The sequence below is a fragment of the Heterocephalus glaber genome, unplaced genomic scaffold, assembly GCF_053883595.1.
Source record: "Heterocephalus glaber isolate CG9 unplaced genomic scaffold, H.glaber_assembly_v1.0 deba00001104, whole genome shotgun sequence".
NCBI lineage: Eukaryota > Metazoa > Chordata > Mammalia > Rodentia > Bathyergidae > Heterocephalus > Heterocephalus glaber.
In genome coordinates this window covers 4,498,538-4,521,320 of record NW_028258193.1, presented here as the reverse complement: position 1 = coordinate 4,521,320, position 22,783 = coordinate 4,498,538, and the positions used below count along the sequence as shown (strand labels likewise).

The 22,783-nt window shown below is 47.6% G+C and overlaps 2 protein-coding genes across 6 annotated transcripts in view; one reads left to right on the top strand and one right to left on the bottom strand.

Annotated features, from left to right (window-relative positions):
• The window catches only part of Mcph1 (microcephalin 1), a 183,039-nt gene that overhangs the window by 65,533 nt on the left and 94,723 nt on the right, over positions 1 to 22,783 (bottom strand). The window lies entirely within an intron of this gene.
• Angpt2 (angiopoietin 2) overlaps positions 1 to 22,783 on the top strand; it is a 52,235-nt gene that overhangs the window by 18,392 nt on the left and 11,060 nt on the right. For 2 of the 3 annotated variants that reach the window (XM_004869583.4, XM_013067370.3), the window contains exons 2-5: positions 7,693 to 7,848; positions 11,312 to 11,433; positions 16,331 to 16,563; positions 18,370 to 18,497. In XM_004869583.4, the coding sequence (XP_004869640.2) occupies positions 7,693 to 7,848; positions 11,312 to 11,433; positions 16,331 to 16,563; positions 18,370 to 18,497 (639 nt within the window). Of the gene's footprint in view, positions 1 to 3,878; positions 5,197 to 7,692; positions 7,849 to 11,311; positions 11,434 to 16,330; positions 16,564 to 18,369; positions 18,498 to 22,783 lie in introns of those variants that run through there. The other variant, XM_021248190.2, reaches the window with a different exon arrangement.

Genomic DNA, 22,783 nt, shown 5'->3' with positions numbered 1-22,783 from the left:
AAGTCTGCACACTCACAGGTCCCAAGACCCTATCTGGTGCAGAAGGATATCTGCTCACTTTTTTCTTTCAGTGTGCCTTAAATTCAAAAAGGTGACAGGACTGTAGCTTCTTTGAAAAAAATTCTTAGTATACTGTGGCCTAAATTTGTCAATCTCATCCTCAGGGCTGCATATCAATTGCTTCTGTCTGTAATATTTTATAGTCCCGTATGTTTTTAAAGAAGATAGCTGTACATTTTTTTCCTACCAACTCTGTAGGAAATAACTCATGTCTCCTAAGCCGAGACCTTAAAACACCACTGGCCGGCGCAGATGACGGCTGAGGGCCGCAGGAGCTAAGGCAGCTGGGCACTGCTGAGGGTCACGCGGACGTCCCCACGGCTTTGGCGGTTCAGCCCTGTCGAGCTAGTATTCTGTTTTCTCCTTATGGTGACTTCGGCTTCCGGTTCCTGTCTCCGGCCTTGCCCTCTCCAACTGCCCAGAAACACTGTCATTTCGGAGCATTTTCTTCTGCCATCACTCTGCCCAACGTGCTGTCTGGGAGCCATGATTGAGCCATCCCATGCGAATCCGGGCCAACATCCCAGCGCCTGTCTTCCGTCACAGCCCAGACTCGGGTCCACACAGTCTGGGGTAGGCACTGAGTTTTCCGTACGAAAGAGGCCCTGCAGTCCCACCCTGCCATCTTAGGGAAGGGGTGGGAAGCCCCCCAGCACAAGCCCGGCAGAGGGGGAGCCGCCCTCTGTCCCAGGTGGGTGCTGCCGTGACCCAGTTCCCAGGGCTTCCCAGGAGGGCCTGCGAGGCTTCTCACCAGCTGCCACAGCAGGGCCGCCGGGTCCACACGTTTGAACTGGCCGTCCCTCCTCCCTGGCCCCTTGCCGTCCTCCGAGCCGCTCTCTGGGACCACTTCCTAAATAAACTTCCTGCATGCCTGCCTTGGTCTCAGGCTCTGCTCCTGGGGAAGCCAGGCTAAGAATGTGAGAATCCACTGAGATAAAGACTTGATACATGTACGTACATATGCAGGCCACGCTGCTACTGCGGAGTGCTGATAGTCTTGCTGTGCTATACTCAACCTCGCAGTATCTGCTATGTAACTGCCATACGGGCATCTGCGCAGTGTCAGGCACTGGAAGGCACCATGAGGTAAACGTGTACCCCGAGAGCCCTCCAAAAGCCACTCCTGTGTAAAACCTGACTCCAGTGCCACGTGAACATCCAGACACTTTACCTGAGGACACTCCAGAGCCTTGTTCACCCCACACACCCTCACGATGCTGCTGCTGAGGAAAGCACCCAGCGCTTCAGGAAGAGAGGACTGGAACCCATGGACAGGGGCGACACGTTTCCTTCTCAGGTCCTGGACTGACGGGAAGGGGACACACAGAAGCGAAGAGGTGCGGGCATGAGGAGACACCCCAACCACGCCCTGCAGGGACAGGCATGTGTGAGGCAAGGGGAGCCACGCTCCGGGGGTGCCGGCGCACCGGCTGGCATGTCTCCGAGAAGGGACCACGGGGAGGGAGGCCCACTGCCCTGTCATGCCTTCCCCTTCCTGGAGGCCCCGACACTTGGTCTCTTCACTCAGAGGAAAGCGGGAAAGAGGCTGGCTGTTCAGACCCAGCAAAGAGAGCAGAAAGTCACTCAAGTTACTAACGGGAGCAGGAAGACCCTGGCAAGCAGGTGGGGCTGGTGGGCAGTAGGGACAGAGGCCAGAGAGGCCCCGAGAAGCCCCTGGAAATCAGCGTACAGGGCCGGGCTTCCCTCTCGTCAGGGAGGTTCCTGCTGCCTCCCTGGGTCAGAGCTCTGCCTGGCAGCCAGACACGGAGCAATCGGGGAAGACTCACTCACTGTGCAGCTGGGGACCCGGGGAAGTCGTGATGTGGCCCCACCTCCCACAAGTGCCCCGCAGGACAAAGCTCGCCCCAAACTCGAACTCCTGCCCTTTTGCCTTTTATCTCAGCACCTCCCGAACACTGCTGAGTGCACAGCGGCTTAGGCAGCAGCATCTCCACACTGAAGAGGATAAGAGCAACAAGGCTCTCCCAGGAGGAGGCGGGAAGCTCAGCATTGCCCCTTTCTATCTGGAGACTTCGAACTATGCTTCAGACTTCCCGCGAGACAAAGAACCCAGAACATTAGGTCAAAAGCCTTCCCAAGACAGTGTCCCTGGGTTTAATAATCTCGCACTCACATTTTCACACTAATTATAAGAACCAGTGTTTTGCTGGTTGTTACCAGGGTGCATCCGTACCGCGGGTAGAGTCTCACTATCCCAAGTGAACACGAGCACATCCTACTCTGTTGGGTTTAAAATAAGCAAAACAGGGCCAGGGATTTAGGTCAGTGGTACCCATGCCTGCCTCACAAGCACAAGGTCCTGAGTTCAATTCCTGGTACCACCCCCCCCAAAAAAAAGCAAACCCAAAATGTTTTGGTATGGAAATGCAACGTGAGACACAGCGTCCTTGGATGAGGGTTTGAGCCGAGGTGGAGGGCCACGCGGGAGGCGGGCAGGTGGCAGGGGGCTGCTGGGCGTGCCTCTGGCTCGGGCGTGGCAAGTGCTAGTGCTTCACCTCATGGACCAGCAGCTTTGCCCCAGTGCTGCATTCCAGGAGGTCACGGGACCTTTCAGGGGTGCAGCCCACAGAGGTCACCGGGGACACCATCCTCATGGGACCCTTGCGTGGGTCGTTCTCCCCACAAGGTTGTCACAGAAGAGCAAGACCAGCCCACCCTGGTCTCTCTGGCTTCCCGTCTCCACGTGAGCTCTCCATGTGACATGAGCTCCTGCATGGCGCCATCCACCGGGATGCTACACAGCCAGGGAGGGTCCTTGCCAGAGCTGGTCCCATGCTGTTCTGACTTGCAGCCTCTCAGACCGTGAGCTATGGAAACCTTTGTTCTTTACAAGGTGGCAGCCCCAGGAACGTTGTCACAGCAATGAAAAATAGGTTAACAATGTATGCTTCCCAGAGAAGGAATCTGGACTCTGTTGCACAGGCCAGGGTACAGGGAATAATGTGAGCCCCAGAGGGACTGAGTTTGCTTTGGCTTCTGACTTTGAAGTGGAGGCAATGGGAGGACAGGCGGGGGCTGCATGAGGATCCAGACCACAGACGTGGCAGAAGGAAGGTGGGAGGGGACCACTGGGGCAGAGAAAACATCCCGTGTGTGTATGTGTGTGTGTGTGTAAGACAGAACACTTGCAACCTCTCGTTTATAAACTGAAACACTAGAGAGAAATGTTTCCAGGGAAACCTCAAACTGTTTGTACCTTTTCTAGGAAAACTGGTTCCTCAGATGGACAAAAACTAATGAAAAGGGATGAGGACACCCAACTTTAAATAGAAATGATCTCTTGACCAGCATCTCCACTTGGTGAGGGACCAGCCTCAGAATCCCAAGTTGGGGATAGTTTTCACACATGACTGGTGTTTTCCTTTCCTGAGCCAGTTACAAGATGACTTTTCTTTTGGTATGAACAGTAAGGATGATAACTGTAGTGAGAAGGAAGATGGCCAGAGAAACATTTTAATGTGTATTCTTCAATCTGTCACAGTGCTCTCAAAAATGGACTCACTTTCCCCTGTCTATTGGATTATTCAAAATGTTAGAATAACAAAACTCTCAGGATATTTATCTATTGACAAACTCCAGAATATACCTGATATTATACATATACAGTGGCACCTCAGTTCATGAACTTAATTTGTTCCAGGGTTCTGGGGAAGAGACAGCCCCCAGTTGTGTCTGTCACCAGATGCGGAGCTCCTGAACAGGAGCAAGATTGTGCTGACTGCTTCTGTTTGTGAACCAAATTGTTTGCAATTGTGTACATGTACACACACACATTCATGCTGTGTTAAAATATTCTGTCTTGGCTGTTTGAGCTTTGCTGTGTGGCCAAGCTTTGAAGACTGCTTGGAATGCAGCTTTTTTTCAGCAAATCCAACGACACCTAGCAACAATCTAGGCAGCTCCAGTGTATGGTAGCAACAGCCCCACAATGTTAAATGTGGATAATTTGTTTGTGACTTGAGAAGAGAGGAACGGCTCAAGGCGAAACCCACAGGGGAGAGCTTCAGCCGGTCAGAAGAGGACGAAAGGAGTCCACACTGTTCTCGGACACCCGAGAGAGGGACCCAGTCAGAGGCCCTGGGACCTGGGACCTGGGTCCCAGTCCCGCACCGTTGCCATCAGGTAAGAAGGTGCCGTCAGACATCCCTGAAAGGCATGAACATGTGCAGCCACACACAGGGGACTGGAAAGAACCAAGGCACAGGCATCCTGGAGCTGCTTCTGCTAAGAGCACTAAGTGTGGACGACAAGAACGGAAGAGCAGAGCGGGCACTGCAGGGCGATGGCTCTTGGTCAGCAGCATACGAAGACTTCCTTACACCAGGAAGGAGTTGGGCAGATGTCTGGCTTGTAACCACAGACAATAGAAATAAGAGAGACACTAAACAGAAAGACATTCCAGGGCACCAAGCTAAAAAAGAAGTGAGGAAAGTCCAGAGACAGGGAACTGCCAAGGTACTGTTTGCTATCTGCACGACCAGCCAGTGGGCATCTAGCTCATGGGCCTGAGACACAGAACTTAAGGGAAGGCTCTGAACAGGAGGTCTCCATTTGCAAATGCTCATTCTTACATTATATTGTGAACATCCATATTCTTTCCATCTCTAAAAATTAGTGCTGATTTTTGGAGATAAAACCAGTTCCTTTTGTTACGATGCTCCCAGGAGATAAAACCGGTACCGGTAATTTCTAATTCTAGGATATCCTGTTGGTAAAATGGCTCTTAACAGAGTGGTAGGTGATCTATGCGTTTGCCAAGACACCGAGAAACACCGAATGGGAAGGTGCACCCAAGCTGACTCAGAGATGCATCACTTTTGGCTGTGAAAGGGCAGAAAGTGTGACGTGGCCTCAATGTGGAAATAACATTTTGCTTCTGAGTCCACCAGCTCTCAAGGAGACATCCAGAAGCCAGAAGGGATTTACAGAGCAGCCGACACAGGGAAGCAACCGAGAGCCTCCAACAATCTCTGCTGGGCTTGCCCCGCTCTAACTGTCTGAAGAATGCCTGTACTCTTTCTTGTTCTTAGAGAGAGCATCCACTGTCAGGTCACATGTTCTCTGAAAACTCTCATTCCTCCACCCAAGTGTAAGAACAAGGTCTTTCATACCCAGGTAAAATGCCTATTTACTACTTGATGTTTCTGCCTCTGTTCTATTTTTCTCCCAAAGACTTCAACCAGTCAGCAATTTGGCCTGTGTCATACAGAATTTTACTTTTTTAGATGACATCTTCAAAGCCTGTACATATTCCATCTACACTGATACTATCCATATATAGACACTATATTCAGTTTCTGTATAAAACACCTTCCATTTATACACACCTGTATAATTTGCTTCAATGTAAAATAACTCACATACACACACAGACACATACTCTGTCATCCTGAATAGCTGACCAGTAGTGACCAGAAAACATTTTGATAATGGATTGTTTTCAAGCTTAGAAAATAAAGTTAAGAAATCTTATTTTTTAAAATTAGGCTGTATGGACCAGGGATGTAGCTCAGTGGCTCTGCCGCCTGCCTTACAAGCACAAGGTCCCAAGTTCAATCCCCGGTACCAAAAAAGAAAAAAAAACAAAAACAGGCTGTATGTCTTTTAATGTTCTCAAGTCTAATTTTAAATTGGAACTTGATTTTAAATTTTAAAACAATAAACATTCTTCTCATGTCTCTTGACAGCTGTAACCACATTTGACCCAGTAGCTTGAAGTGTGGGAGGGAGATATTAAAGGATTTATTTTCCTCCTCTGGTTATAAGATTCAGAATAACAAAAGACAGAATCACTTTTATTTAGCTCTTAACTACTTAAATCAAAGTGAAGGTTAAGAGTTTCATTTATATTACTTTGTAAATTATTATTTCTGGGTATGGATTTAAACTAAGCTACAACTGGAGTAAGCCTTAATAGTTCCAAACTTCCCAGAGTAAATCTCTCTAAATATTATCTTTGCTGGGTGTTAAGAGTAGCTGAGTAACTAAGACGATTCCTCTGATGACACAGCTTTAATTTTAACCTCGAAATTCCACTCCTCCCATGGTGACGGGTAGGGTGGCTGGGGTGGCGGTGAGAATCAAACCGCCTCTGTGAATTCTTTTACACAGTGCATTTCAATCATACGATCAGCATTTGTTAAAAGGTAAAGCAGAAGAAGGGAAGAATGCATTAAGATCACAGATACTAAACAGCCTGATCTAGTTCTGACAAACAGTAATAGGCTTTCAGATTCTTGAGGTTTTAGGAAGTCTACAAAAGGAGAGATGGTTGTTAAGACTGTGAAACAGCAGTACTTGATTTTGTTTTGCTTTAATTCTTTTATTGGTACATTTTAGGTATACAATACGTTTCCATTTATCATTGGGTGCTTGTACATGTACATGACGGATCTTGGTTCTAGTACTTAATTTTTTATAAGGTCTAATCTATCTTGATTCACGTAGGGTAGTAAATGTGTCAACCACGGAATTTCATGAATGGCCAGAGCTCTAGCAGTTGTCCTGCTTCATGGCGATTCGGTCTCCCCCACCAAGACGGCAGCCCAACACTGAGGACAGCTGGGGTGGGGAGGGCACCGCCACCCGCAGAGTTGTAGTTGCGAGACTGAGCCTCGGGTCCACACCACAGTCCTACACAGACCCCTCAGCGGCACCACCAAGAGGCCCTGGGACCCTAAGCAGGAAACAACCACACTACATAGCCTGGCCCTCCTACAGGCCCCGACACCTCTCCATACTGACAGACGGGAGGCCCAGCACGGGAGGTGGGGGGCAAGCCACACCCACGTGGTAGCAGCTGGCATGTCCTCCTTGCTCAGGAACCGAGGGAAGAAGAGGTCTCCTGTTGGGTGAAGAACGGGCCAAGGCAGGATTGGGATGGTTAGGTCTATACAGTGCTGACACCACGGGAAACACACAGCTTAGGAAGGATTAACAGGTCCAGCGAACTCAGTGAGGAGGAAGGGGCCAGCAGCATGGCTGGAGCCAGGAGGAAACTGTGGGTTACGAGCATGCTGCTTCCCTCACGCTGCCTCAGAGCCCTCGAACTTGAGATGCTCATCTCCCGAGTAACAGGCACTGGGAGTCAGTGCGGTACACAGAACAGCGTCCAAAGCCGCACGCCCACATCCTGCCCTGTGCCTGGGGCAGCGTGACCATCTCCAGTGTCACTTCAGAGACGCAGAGGCCATGTGAGACTTGTCTCTCCTACATATGGAGGTCCTAACTTGCCAGATTTGGAGTAAAAGTAGCACTGAAATTTACTGCTGGTGTTAAGAAATGGAAAGATTTTATTTATTTAGGAACAGGGATCGAACTCAGGACCCTGCCCTTGTGAGGCAGGGCGGTGCCACTGAGCTAAATCCCCAGGCTTAGAAGTTTTTTTGGGTTTTTTTTGGGTACCGGGGATCAAACTCGGGACCTTGCACTTGCAAGGCAGGCGCCAGAACCACTGGGCTAAATCCCCGGCCCAAGAAACGGAAAGATTTTATGGCGAGACACAGGTTTTCAAGCAGAGTTTCTGAAGGAAGGAAAAGGTGGCAAAGGCGTAGGCGCCAGGGCGCTGGTCACTGGACTAACACCCACTGCCCACCGCCTGCTCTTCCCCAGCTGGAGAGCTACGTCCAGGACAACATGAAGAAGCAGATGGCCGAGCTCCAGCAGAACGCTGTGCAGAATCAGACGGCCGCCATGATCCAGATAGGAACGAACCTGCTGAACCAGACGGCACAGCAGACGCGGAAGCTGACGGACGTGGAGGCCCAGGTGAGCGACGGGCAGCGCACGCGGATGGCTGGGCCAGCTCCTCTGCACGGCCTGTGTCCTGGGGTTGGCAGTGGGGTGCGGCACAGTGACATGACCGTGAGCGCAGGAGGGGGAGACCTGTGCGGTGGTGGGTGCCTCGGTCGGTGTGGCCTAATGTGAGGCTCGGGCGCAGCCCCTGCCGGGACATCAGGGCACCATGCGTGGTCAGAGCCCCTCACTCCACAGCTCTTCCCAGACTCCTGTCGGAGCCCCAACTTTGTGTGCACTGAGAAGCGAAAATCCCTGAGGCAGAGAGTTGGAGATTTCACCCTTAAGCCTCACTCTAGAGTTAAGGTAAAACCTAAATCTCCGACAATGGCAGACGCACTAATGGGCAGCACCGGGCTGTGCACACCCAGCGGACCGAGAGCCAGGGGCCCGAGTTCTGCACCTGAGAGTAGGTCTGAGCCAGGCCTCGCCGCGTCCGGCCTCCGGGGTGCATGATGATATGGGTCTGGGCCCAAGCACTGATGGCTGAGTCCTCTTTCTGCTTTAAGATTCTCTGACTACTGATTAATCGCAGCAGATGAAAGAATACAGAATATGAAAATATTAGGACAGCAGCAAAACATTAAAATATATAAATATTTGAAAAAGAAAAATCCCCAAAGCATCCAGAGCCAAGCTGGACACCCACAGCTAGTGACTGTGAGGACAGCCCCGGGGAGCACAGCCTGAGGGCAGCAGAATGAGTGCAGGCATGCGGAGCTGCGGCCTGCGGAGTTGGCTCTCAGGTGGTCTCTCCACTCCCAGTCCCGGCCCCTCTACGGGCGTACGAAGTTACAGCCTTCCTCCTCTGGACTGTAAGCACAGCTTTACGAAGCAGTGGATTCGACTGTGGACTCCTCCTCCTGCACACATCCCTGCACACTGCCTTGTCTGAAAGGACCAGCAGTGCTGGGTGGGCCAGGAGGTGCACTAGGGCCCAGAAACCAGACGGCACCTCTAGAATGGGATGCACGTCCTTTCACTGTCTCCCTAAAACCACTGATGAGGGGCAGAAAACAGAAGGAAAGTGGTAGAATAAAGATTTTCATAACAGGATACAAAACCAATGATTTTACTGCTACGTCTGTCAATAACACCAGAAGAGTTTAGAAACAATGCAGTGGACCCTTGACTTAGGAACTCAATTTGGTCCCAAGGATTGGTTGTAACTCACGTTGGTCAATGAAGGCTCAGGCTCCTCTCCACAGCCTTCAAAGTCCTTCTCCTGTACCCAAGAAGACCTCAGGGTCCTCAGAGAGACACCAGCCCGGGATTTCTCTCTTAACCCCACACAGTAAAGGGTGTTGTAATGTTCTCTGTATCTGAGACCATCCGGAAGCACAAGCACTGACATTTGGGTCGTAACTTAAAACTTCGGTTGTAAGTTAAAACTAAAATTCCAGTTGTAACTCAAGTTGTTCATATGTCAGGACAGTTGTAACTCGAGGGTCTACTTTCTAAGTAAACAAATACTTTCCATAGTGGATCATAAGGCATTAAAATTTAATTCTAGTTGGAAATGAAAAGACATAATTTAAGATAAATACATCCACGTATCCAGTCAATTGGTAAAATAAGTTAGCAATGGCTAAGTGCCTTTCCCTACCCTTGGGCAGTAAAACTGGTTAGCAACCGAGTTCATTCAAAAATGTCCCATGTCCCCAGATATCAACACAACTTATGTTTTCACATAATAGTAACAAAAGAGTGTTAAGACACAGAACAACCATGGAAGCCTTTATCCCACCCTGGGTAAGTCAGTGCTTTTTTTGGGTCACGTGATTTTTACAAAGCCTATTGTGAAATGAGATATCACATGATCCTAACAGGAAAACAGGAAAATGGATGGAAATCAACCGTCTACAAAGTCCAATGAGAGACGTGGACATGGCTGAGTCTAACGAAGCACATCAAGAGACTGAGTAATGAAAGACACGATGGAAACAGAGACGCTGTGGAGACAGGAAGGGATGTGGGGATGAGGGGAGATGAGAGGAGGGCAGGGAGGTAAAACGGATGAGATGCAGTGTGTACGTACATTCTGCACAGTGAGTGTGCATGTTATTTATCGCAAACATATACTAATGAAAAAAAGAGGCTGACTATGTACCCAGTCCACTAGGAGCCAAGTGCTGATCAGATACAGGCTGCGTGAAACAGGTTGAAAGTTAAACGTGGAGATTTCTGGTCAGACGCGAGACCTGCCTGCCAGAGCAAGAGACTGTTAAATCGGGCACGGCTGTGTGGCTGGAGGTCTGAGAGAGACCTTGAAGAGAAGAATTGGGAGCCCCGCATTGCTTAGTCACCAGCAGACCGGGGCCGTGAGGCCAGCTCAACGGCGTAACTCTTCAGAAAAGCAGCAGGAAAACACCGCAGTTATCCTAGGACCTATACACCACCTCCTCTGCCTCTCTCCCAAAATGTTGGCATTTTCTAATTCTTACGAATTAAATAGGAAGTGTGATTTTCCAATTCATTTGAGCCAAAGAATGGAGGCTGGGTCCACACTCCAGTGTTAACCCCAGGGCTGACAGGGGGGCTGGCTGCAGTGAACTCAGCCAGCGGGGACGTGGGACCAGCCTCGCTCACGTAAGCCCTGTGCCTCGGGCCAGCCAGGGCTCCCGACAATGACAGCAACACCCACCAAACAATGTTTCTTTCAAGGACCTGGATTCTTTGGCAACAATTCTGACTTCCACTTACACGTGACATCACATCCTGAATAAGCAGGACACGGAGGATGTGAGCAATCGATTCTTCCTGGAAAAGTCAGCCAAATGCTAAAGAATCCATCTTCAAAGTTGTGTCCCCTGGTGCTGCACATTATACATGAGAAAGGCCACAGAGCAACACTGGGTTCCACTTTATACTGACATCTTATTGTTTCCTATTGGTTGAAAAGACTTTTAAAGTGGGAAAAAGAAAAATGGCAAAGAAAAAAATAAAAGCTAGGAAATGCCAGGCTAAAAATGAGCTGCGTTTTTATGTAAGGGAAGTGTGTAACTTTTCATCCCTTAGTCTACTGACAAACAAACAAATATGAGAACCAGTGTTTCATCTGAGCAGAGGGGAAAATATTTTTAAATTTATCAACAGCTGTTGGTCAATGAAATAGAACCATTTAATACTCCCATTGTCTCAGTGGGTAAAATGATAAAATATAGCAGTATGAGAAAAAAATATTATATTACTTCACACAAACCATTTTCCAGAACCACTTTCTAAAATAAAAACAAGGTGAAAAAAGTTCAACACACTTGAGTGTTATCCAAGATACCAAGCCTTTTCTGAAAATAAAAACCACGCCAAAATAAGACACTTGGGTTAATAAATGATGTGTTATGTTTTCCAATTACATGGGCAACTGAATTAAAAGGAAGGTATAAGATTAAATGTATTAAAATGATAACTAGGAATTTTATTTTATTGCATGTAGGTATTAAATCAAACAATAAGACTTGAACTTCAGCTTCTAGAACATTCGCTTTCTACCAACAAGCTGGAAAAGCAGATTTTGGATCAGACCAGTGAAATAAGCAAGTTACAAGATAAGAACAGGTAATTACAGTGTGCAGATCTTTGTAACTCAGAACTATATACTTTCCAGAGAGAAAAGCCCACCTCACGTGACTTAGTTCCAAGCATGGCCTCCAGGATAATGGATTTCTTCATGCACAGCATACACCCCCGGAACCTTGGGAGGGGGTAGAGGGAAAGCATTTGCTGAGAAATAACGAACATAGAAGTTCCGATATAGTCCTGGGTATTGTTTTCATTCTCTGGTCCCTTACAGTAACCTTCCAAACCGCCTCAGCATCATGCATGCTAATCTATAATAAGTAGTGCTGTGAAGGAAGTGACTCTGGCCCAGACATTTTAACATTAACTTTACCAAGCTTCTTTACCTTTAGACTTAGGTTCTTCCAAAACAAGATGGTCTGCAGTAGGAAAACTATGTTTGTAAGTCAGTACTCACTTCGTGATGCAGTACTTCCTCTTAAAGCACAGAAAGTAAAAAAAGTTAATGTTGAATACGATTGCATTAATATTCAGATCAAATACCGGAAAAGAACCCAAGGCTAAGGACACAAAAACAAAACTTTCAGGTGCTCGCAGGGGCTGCCTCAGAGGCTCCCTCCGGCGGGGGACACGCGTGGTGATCGGGGTGCTCGTCCCCTCGTTTTCACTGGGGACGTATCTGGAGAACAGCACAACCACACACCCTCTCCATTTCATGATTTAACTCATGTTTCAGTCTCACCCAGAAGTGACGATAGACTTAACTCACGGTCACTCTTCACCGTCAGCCAAGACAAAGGTGCGACACAGTGATGCATTCTGTTCTTCAGGTACCAAGGTGGACTCTTACTGACTTAGGGTTTGGAAAAGCAAAGAGATTTTTCTTCTTCAAATATTTTCCTTTTGTGATTCAAATTTCTCTTCTGCACAGAAGGAAATAAAAGCTTGAGAGCAATAACTGAAATGCAGTGACCTCGCTAATTCACTGTGTAGTAGTGCTAGGGACACGGTGAGCCTGGCTCGCTGTTGTCTGCTTAGCGGTAATGCCGTCCAGAGCCTGGTACACAGTACTTGTGGACATATTCTAGTCCCGAGTGCTGTTTCTCCCACGGGTTTCTGATTTAGTGTCCCATAATGATAAACATATCAGTACCACTTCTGTAAATTCTGTGGTCCTTCAGTACCCACAGGAGACTGGTTCCAGGACCCTGGATAGGAACAGCTATTGGTGCTATACATATTGAGATATATATATATATATATATCTCAGCATCGTATGTACATGTAACCTACGCATAGCCTCCTGAGTATCTTAAGTTGTGTCTAGATTATTTATAATACCTGGCATAATATAAATGCTATGTAAGTGGCAAGAAAATAAAAGTCTGTACATGTTTATTACAGAGGCCGTATTTTCCAAATATTTTCAATCCAAGGTTGGTTAAATCCTCAAATGTAGAACCTGTGATACAGAGGACTGACTGTATTTGTCAAATCGTGCTGGCTTTTACATAGAAAAGTATGAACCTTATTCTTTAGACTCCATGCTCAGAAGTGTGACTTTGTGTTACACAAAGTCAGCTCCTCAGTGATCTGCTCTGAAATACAGTCAACAACTCTCACTACATTTTTGATCATCTCATGATTCAGTGAAATTTCTTTTATATCAAGCTTTTACAATACAGAGAAGAATGATTCCAGGCCCATGGCAGCTTGCTGTGTTTTCTGGTCTTTCTTGCTTAAACAATCCTCACTTTCTGCCCTACTTTAATCTACATGGATCAATGCGTACTTCTGCAGTAAATCAAATCTAGTTTTGTATGAGGTAAAGTTCAAATGTTTCATCATTTTCCCTATGAAAAGAACCTTGTCAAGGACATCTAACAAAACTAACACTGTGACTCATGTCCAGTCCCCAGTTGAACTGCGAACCCTGAGGACAGTGGTAGAAGCCACAGAGCCCTATGGAGTCCAATCTACACAGAGAGGAGGAGCAAGCTCTGAGGTGCTGCAGAAATCACACTCTTCTCGTGTTAAAAATGTGCAATGAAATAACTATAAAAGGACATATGAAATTTCATGGATTACTTTACATCTTTTCAAAGAGTGATTTCTGCCTTAAACTTTCACTGGTCTAAGATATTTTGCAAGAACATCATTGTAAAAATTTGAACACCATGCTCTACATTTGACAAAACCTAGTTCAATCATTCCCTGAAAGTAAAATTGCTGTCTGTATGGAACAGGTTCAAAGGAAGCGATAATATTTACCAGGAGCAACATTTCTTTCAAAATTACCATTATTACACATTTAGATTCCCCAGCTGAAATTGAAATTGAAAACTATGCATTTTTATCTTGTTATTCTTTTGTTCTTCTAAAATAAATGATTAATTTAGGGCTATGGGAAGAGCTCAGTTAAACTGCTCTGGCCTGGGAACATATTGCCAAAGACACTATCCCCTTTGGAGAAATGCAGAGACACTCATAAAAGAAACACATTTGGTCGTGTGTGTGTGTGGGTGTGTGTGTGTGTGTGTGGGGTGTGTGTATGCACGCACATGTGTGTGAGACTATAATGAAATCCCTAAGCCAGACTCACTTTCTAACGTGCAAAAGTTTACTTAGCTCACAGCTTTGGAAGCTAGAAGTCCAAGAGAAGGCAGCCTCACTGGTTCAGCCTCAGGGTCGAGGGCCTGGTTGCAAATGGTAACAGAATGGCAGGAACACGTTTAGGAGGAAGAGTTCACATCCGCAACAGACAGAGCCAGAGAGGACTCGGGTGTGGCGGCTGCTCAGGTGAGAGCTCCTTTAATCCCTTCCAGGGCAGCCCCCCGACGCTGAGGTCTCCCCCCAGGGCCCACCTTTTAAAGCTTCCACCACCTCCCATGCTGCCATTCAGGAGCTTCCAACACATGAACCTTTGTTGGACGCAGACCATAGCCAAACCATAACAAATGTGATTCAGATTCTTGATGTTCCTGCCAATAGGATTCTTCCCCACAGTTCCCAATTAACCTTGAGTTATGCTGATATAAAATGAAGCTGTACTAAAGTCCATCATTTCTCGGCCTTTTGGCTAAGATCAAGTGTACTGAAGTCCAACTTTACGGTGACAATCTAGTAGACCATCCTATACGCCAGAAAATCAAATGAGATGCCAGTGAGCAAGTTGTCAGGGTACTTGTTTCCAGCCGATGTGTCTGCTCCCCACACTTGCTCTGCATTTGTCCTTCGGCACTGATCAATACTGGCCATGGCATTTTTGCAATGTGCAAGGCCCCTGCCATGAATTCATTCTGTATCTTGATCCGTTTTCTACCACTCCATTAAAAAAATGCTAGCTGCAACTCACTAAATTGATGTTACAAGCCACTAGTGAGTGGGTCCTGATGTGCATTTTGCGAAATGCTGCTCTGTAACAGGATCCCTACACTGCTGACAGCTGTGAAATGCAGCAATCTGCCTGTTACCTCCTCAGCTGCGCTGCCCTCAGTCAGTCTGGGCCGGGATGATCCGATGCTGGCTTCAGTCTTAGATGCACGCTTATGTTCAACCCCAAAACAAGCTCTTTTATGTTGGGATGCAACTGCCCTCTGGAGCTGTCCTAGTAAAGGCTCAGGAGGAAGGGACGAAAGCAGCCCCACTGCACTGAGCGATAAGCCAACTCCAGACTGTGGCTCACACATCTTACTGCCCCGCTGTCTCACAGATGACAACAGCAGCAGGAGAGAGCTCAGAACATCACTTCCAAGGTGCCAGCAGGAGAGACTGGTGACACACAGGTGCCCCACATTCTGAGGCTTCTCCGGGCCAAGCTGCAGCAGTGCTTCCCAAGGCATACTGCGTATGTGCTGGTGGCACTGAGACTGATTTTAGGCAGAAAGCAGGAAAAAACTTATGCACTTAACTTTTAAATTACCTTTTCCTTAAGGTAAATCATCTTGACTTATAAATTAATGAAAGTGCTATATCTTTTTTTTTTTTTTAAAGAGTGCTGGTTCTCTTATAAAATAAAAGAAAATGATAGTTCTCTTTTAAAATAAGTTAGCTAATATCAAGAGAAGCATTAAGGAACAATAGTTGAAAACGGATATGGAAAAACTGACGAAGTCTAATGAAAATAACTGCATGATAGCCATGGATTGTTGCCTCAGCATTCGGCCAATACATTTGTCATCACATAGTGATTTATAATGACCAGAGGGCTGGAATAAATTTAAGAGCTGGAATTCAACTTCTAATAATGACAGTTAGCACTGGTTATGGACAAGCTGCTATGACTTACAGTTATTACCACTTACAGTCCAGTCTCTTGGCTGGTTGGGGTTGTTTGTGGGGTTCAAGGTTCAGAAGCTATCACTGCCAAAACACAACACACTAGACGCACAGAGTAACTGAACCGAAGGGCCGCCAGGGGTCATGGATCTCACACCTTCGCCTGGGTGGAGATGCACCTGGGGAGCATGACAGGCACTGCCCAGGTAGGTTTGCACCTGACACCTGCAGGGCTGGGCCGCCTGGGTGACGGCCAGCTGTGCCTGCAGTGAGGGCTGACAGCCCATCACACCTCAGCCTCTCTGCACCGGCACCTCAGTCCATCAGGTGTCTTCTCCAGCGGAGACAGCTCGCTCTGTGCTTTCACTCGGACAGAGTGGAGGTCACCCAAACACCTTATAGCACCAAGTGCCTGTGACACGCATGTTCCTCTACCACAGCGCAGGACCCCCCCCCCCCATGTATCTATCTGTCTTTCTAGTCATGGCGAGCGGGAGACTCTTCGGAGCTGTATAACCCCATTGCATCGTCACAGTGCCCTACATTCAAACAGTTCCATGAGAACCGTGGCAGTGATCAGGTGCTCACGGAGCATTTGGCTCTGAAGCCGTCAGGTCTGAGAACCCCCACCAATGAACGAGCATTTCCCTCCCCACAGTGTCCTGGAGCAGAAAGTGCTGGACATGGAGGACAAGCACTCGGTGCAGCTGCAGTCCATGAAGGAAGAGAAAGCGGAGCTCCAGGTGCTGGTGTCCAAGCAAAACTCCATCATCAAGGAGCTGGAGAAGCAACTGGTCACTGCCTCCGTGAACACCTCCACCCTCCAGAAGCAGCAGCTGGATCTGATGGAGACGGTTCACACTTTAATGACCATGATAGCAACACCAAACTGTAAGTGAAATTTACATTTTTCTTCAGCTTTAGTAACCTTTAGTCGATGGACTGTCAAAGTTCTAACAGATTCTCATCTTTCAGAAAAGGCCCAATTTCTCTTATATTTCTCATGAAAGCTCAAAAGGGGCTCAACGAGAACCAGGCAGAGAGGAGGAGGAGTGAAGGAGAAGGGGAGAGGCACAGCAGTCAGTTGCTGGGAGGCAGAGCTCCCCGGTGTACTTTCGCTCAAGGCTGTAAGGAGCCTGTTGTGTGTTGGCACCATCGTCCAGGGGAGGGAGCAGGCTAACGAGTTATGAAGCCAGAGCAGGTCCTCCTTTTTTTGGCCTTCATCGGGGAATACACCCTTGGCACACAGGACAGCCGTGGGGATTAAAGGAAGGAACACTTCCAGTGACGGTGCACGGGCCTTAATCCCTGCTCTTACCAGGGCCTTGGAGGCGTTCGCCTTCTTCATTACTGCTTTACCTCCCAGCTGCTCCTAGATATGGGGGATAGGCGGACATTAACTAAGGGTGTGCTGCACAGTCTTGTGGCACTTCGGTTTTTCTCCCTAAGCAAGCTTGACCTAGTTATGCTGTGGTTTATTTCACAAGGTCCGTCTAACTTGAACTCGTCTGACACAGATACACTGTGCATGGGAGTTGCGGGGAGTCACGCGTGGGTCGCATGGTTTCCAAAACGCTCTCCTAGTGTTGTGCAGCCGCCTCCACCTTGACAGAAACAGTCAAAGCGCTCTCTTACACAAACATACAGATGGCCGCAGTGACACAGTCCTGACATCCTGCCACCAAGTCCAGGCTGCTGTGCACAGTGTGTGCTTTCCATCAAGAGTTTTGCCCCCTTATGGTGTCGAAAAAGCCTGTCTTTTTCATATTCATAGAAAAAGAAAAGGTAATCTTCTGAGGCTGGTGGGCCTAGGACAGCGTGAGCCAGCACGGATGAGGTGCGGTGGAGAAGCCTTGCAGCTCACATTCTGCAGAAAACCAGGAGCGTGAGAAAAGGAGCGCAGAGCGAGCTTCCTCCCAGCGCTCGTGCGCGTGCGCGGGGCCTGGTGGGCGGAGACTCGCTGTGCCTGCTCCAGGACTGTGGCTCTGCGGGGCTCCCAAGTCAGGGAGACGGAAGAGCCACGCAGGACACAAGGACTGAGTGTGGCAAAATGGAAGAGGAGGCCTAAAGGTCGACGGCGGTGTAAAACCTGAAGGGACTTCACAGCTCCAGAAGACTTAGGTTTAGAGGAAGAATTTAAAATGCGCAGGCAAATACACACCATGCTCCTCTAAAGTGCAAACTGTTAGCGAGACGGTTGCTAAAAATCCAGGGCGTGGAGTGCGTCCACCCAATGTTCCAAAGAAGTCAAAGCCTTAGCCTCAGATATATGAAGGGAAAGGGGGAAATGAACACAGCGGTCTCGGGGCGACACCCGAAGGCATGTTCAGTGGAGACCAGCCGGTGACACTGAAGGTCCCTTCCCTGATTAGTCCTCCGTAGGAAGTTCTCCTGATCATTCTACTTAAAAAGTAACAGTTGAAACTTAAAATGTAAACAGTACTAGTTTCTTTTGCTGGTTGTGAAGTACTCGGGTCACACATGACTGATGATAACAAAGTATGGATTATTTGTAAGAATCACAATCATGGGAAAACAGGCTGACAATGTAACTTTTTAGGAAAGAAGAGAAGGACTAGCACATTCTTTTGCTTAGTATAAGAATTCAAATGTATCAAACTCCCCAAATGACTGGGCCTTGAATAAACTTTTCTCTTTTCACGAACTCCACTGAAATGCTTTATGTTTTAAACACAGCAAAGAATGCCATGGCTGCTGAGGAAGGACAGGTGGTTTTCAGAGACTGTGCTGCCGTGTTCAAAGCTGGACACACCACCAGTGGTGTCTACACACTGACGTTCCCCAACTCTACAGAGGAGATAAAGGTAGGTACCAGGCTCCCAACACGGACACCCTGGCTCCAGAGGGGCACGTGAGGGTGAGGGACCTCGAGCAGAAGCCTCCAGGACCCTGAGTACCGAGGGCTGGGGTTCAGGTGCTGTGTGTGGACCACGGACGCTGGGTGTCATGGTGGAGAGATAGTCTGTCTTGTTTCTGCTTGAACACTGCACATGGGCTGGTGTTTTCCTTGAAGAGCCTGACTTATTTCATTCGTTTTAAAGACAACAGCTTCCCCAAACTGAAGTTTGCATAACTGCCATTTGTCTTTTGCTTACTCTTGCGAGCTGTATTCCATGAAGGAAACAAGGCTCGTTCAGTTCACACCTACAACAATCACACTAACATGATGCTTGGAGACAACCATGGCCCTGTGGCATGCAGAAGTGATTCCGCATACTTCCCACCTCCCATAGCATCTAAGACACAGGTCCTCAGGAGCAGAGGTGCAATAAAACTCACTGTTTGCCAGGTAGGAGGATCCTTTGAACTCAGGAGCTTGGGACAGTCTGGCAACATAGGGAGGCCTGGTCTCAACAAACAAACTTTATTGCTTATCAAAGACTTCTTTAACTGACCCTGACTTTCCTTTGTCCAAAGTGCAAGGACTCTAGCGTGGTTTGTATCCCTGTCCTGAGTTCCGCCAGGGTGCCGGTAGTCTTAAACCGCTGTTTCGCTTCACGGGTACACACGCCAACACTGCCGCAGGCCAGTGATGCCCCAGTGTCAATGTGGAGGTGGTTTCCTCCTCGGGGACCTGCGGCTGCTCAGTCCCAGGGATGCCCAGGGTCTGCAGCCCATGCTGGGAGAACCCTCTGCGAAGGGCATGACCTCCTCTGCTGAAGTCTGGGGGACCTAAAAGAGCACCCTCGACAGCAGCTCCCCTAGGCATTCTCCCATTGCTGTGTGGAAAGTGAATGACAGCACTGTCCAGGAGGCTGGTGGACACTGCCACACTCAGCCATTATGGCCATGCGGCACTGCTCAGTGAGCCCACTCCTGGCACAGCCGGGGACACACTGAGGTGCACAGTCACAGAAAATTGCTTCTCTGGGAGACAGCTCAGGGCGATCCGTGGCCTGTGAGGTAAATACGGGCAGCCGTACACACGCAATGTCTGCAGGGAGGGCTGGAGCTAAAGTAAAAGCGGCTACACATTGAACTGACACAAATATCTCCAAAAAATGTAGGTACTATGCTAGATGGGAAGGTTAGAGGCTCCTGGAAGTAGTATCTTTTGAACTTGGTATTTAACATTGTAGCAAAGAAAAACACAAGCATTTGGGAATTTAAAGATGTGGAATTTGAAACAGTAACATATACTTTGATTATGGATTAAAAGATAAATGTGGTACTATTTAAGATAATACTTTCCAAAGAAACCTTTCTAATTCATTCATGCTGCTGGAAATCAACCTTGAAAATCAGTTAATGTCCTTAGTGGCTCAGAAACAGTGTATTGGGGGGGGGGGCAAATAGGCTGCAGCAGATGAAAAAGCAACCAACCCTGGGCTGCACTGCCTTTCAGTCTGCCAAGCGCTCTGCATAACTGCACAGGTTTTTGCATGTTGTTGTCTGGCACTGGAAGTTGCGTGTTCTCGGCTTAGAGATAAAAGGGACAGCAGTGTCCAGAGCAGTGGACATGGACACAGTGTGGCTGCTGCGCACGCAGGGCCCGGGACAGAAGTGACAGCGTGGGGAGACTCCTGCGCCACACCACCTGCATCGCTGACCAGAACACCCTGCCGTGAGTCTCAGGTCAGGGTGGGAAACATTAAGATTTGTATTCCCTTTGCACATTTAAAATAAATTCATTTACACAGCATGGAACACAACTCTTTCAAAACCTCGATTTTCTCTTCTCTATAATAAATTATCTAGATTAAATTTCCTCTGAAATTGCCTTCTAGGCTTATGTTGCCATAATTCCCGATCCGATTGAGGGAGAGGCAGGTGGATTTGGGTTTAAATTCCAGCTGTGTGTGCCTGCGGCTGTCACTCCACCCCTCTGAGCTCTCAGCCCTGACCTGTCACAAGGACAACATCTCCCACTTTGGAGGCGGTGCCTGTGGGGGGACAGTACTCAGGGTAGACCTTGGAAAAAAAAATCAGGGTTCTCCAAAGACCACAGGACAATTTCCAGGCACAGCAGTGTACTCGATTTTGCCCTGGGTCACCTAATTCAAGAAAACAATGTTCAACCGTTCTTTGAACAGATTTTTCTTCCCCAAAAGGCCTAAGTACTGCAACTTTACTTTTGAAAAATTCATTGGTTTTTTGTACAAGATAGACACTATAAGGGAACACTATCAGAAGCAGGAATGGCGTCTTCTGCTATTTAGAAGCGTAAGAGTCTCCTTCCTTCAGTTTCCCAGGACACTTAATTCCTAATACGTATGTGCTTGCTATTTGGTCACAGCACTTGATCAAGCACTATTTGCTGATGGCATCAGGCTTTCTGGCAAGATGGCCCGGTCCCTGGTCCATGCAACACGGCTCATGGAGAGTACTAACAGCCTCTAGCTTGCTGGCACCTAGGGCTGCTCTCTTGGCATCCTCTGGGTATTTCTGCTTCTCTGATCCTGACAGAATCTACCTCATCATTTTCACTGAATATCTCCTGGCTATGTGGACAATTCTGTCTGGATGCTCTTTCTTCAAGTTTCTTGACTCAGTGACTATAATTCTTTAGTTTTTATAGATCTTCTGTTCCTTTTCTAAAAACCTGGATAGACTATGAAGAAACGTCCTAATAGGCTTCTCATGGTAACTGGTGGAGTCAGAGGGACAGTGACTGGCTCAAGTCACCTGTACCCTGGAAGGGACCCTCGATGTCCCAGAGTCTCCGCTCTGACTCCCAGAACAAGATGGCTAGGGCTCTGGACAGGAGGGCAGGTCTTTATTAACCTCATCACAGTGGTCCTGATATCAATCACGTATCCTCAGAAGAGGGATAGGCTCCCAGGGAACTATGTCAGTTCTTCCAACTCAGGAGGCCATTGGGATACTTGAGAATTAACTTCTGTGAGTACACATGGATCTCAAACCAGTGTCCTTATTCAACCAGTTCACTAACCGTATTTTTAAAAAGACACATTGATAGAACTGAGCAGCACTGACTGTTTTGTTGACCATAGGCAAATAAGAAACAGTACTATTCATGAACTGATTTCACTTGGAGCTATGTTCAGGGACTTTTGGCCTACTAACGAAAGGGTCAACTTTCTTTGTTTTTGGCAGCATGATGTAATGGGAAAAATATTACATAGGAATTAAGGAGACTTTATTCAAATTCTGTACACTATTGAACAGCTGAATGACTGTGATAAAATTAATCAACTTTAAATCTTTCTGCCTTTCAAAGATGCAGAATGATGCTGTCATAGCAGAGTTGGGCTTGGAAAACTGGCATATCTCAACCACAACTGTGATAGTTAATAAAAATAATATCAATACAGAGTGATATTGAAGGGGATTCCTTCAGTAGATCAATTTTATATGTCTAAGTTAAACTGGGAAATAATTTTCTTATGGTAAATGCATTTTTCTTTCCTGCCATCTATTTTTCTAAACAACAGGGTCACTGGGGCAGGCAATATGACCCTGTGACCTTCAAGGCAGAGACGGGACCAGTGCTAGACAGGGTCCCTGCAGAGCGGGTGCTGAGCGACATTCTCCATGGGCCTCGTGGGCCCCTGGGGTGCTTGTGTCCCCTGTGGAAGATGGAAGGACAGGACTAGGTGCTGTCTTGAGTTCGGCTCTCCTCCCTTGGGCCCTAACTTGCAAACACACAACCGTTCACATTTAAGCGTACCCTGCCAAAACGCTCCCTTACCCTCTAAAGACCATGGGAAACAACAAAGGAAGAGTCTTCAGAATTGGCTGTGAATCATAAGTTTAATATTCCCTACCCTGTATGGCTTAAGGAAATTATCTTACTTTCTGGAAAACAATTTTTGTCCTACTATAATCTTATTATTGAAAACTATTTATGTACTCTTATTTTCAGGGGTTCTTAATTTCATAATAGAACTCCAGCTGAGTTGAAATTGAGCATGCATGCTCTTTGCCCAAGAAAGAATTCTGTGTTCTGGACAAAGTTTAAATCCATGGAGCCAGTTTAAAGGCAGAAATAAAAAGTTGGGAAGAAAAATACCGTAGGCAGCGAGCAACCTACAGAGAAGCCTGAACTCATGACCTGGAGCAGAGCTGCCTGGCCAAGCGGGGGGCACAGGGCTCTGGCACACAAGTGCCAGGCCCCAGCTCGGGGACC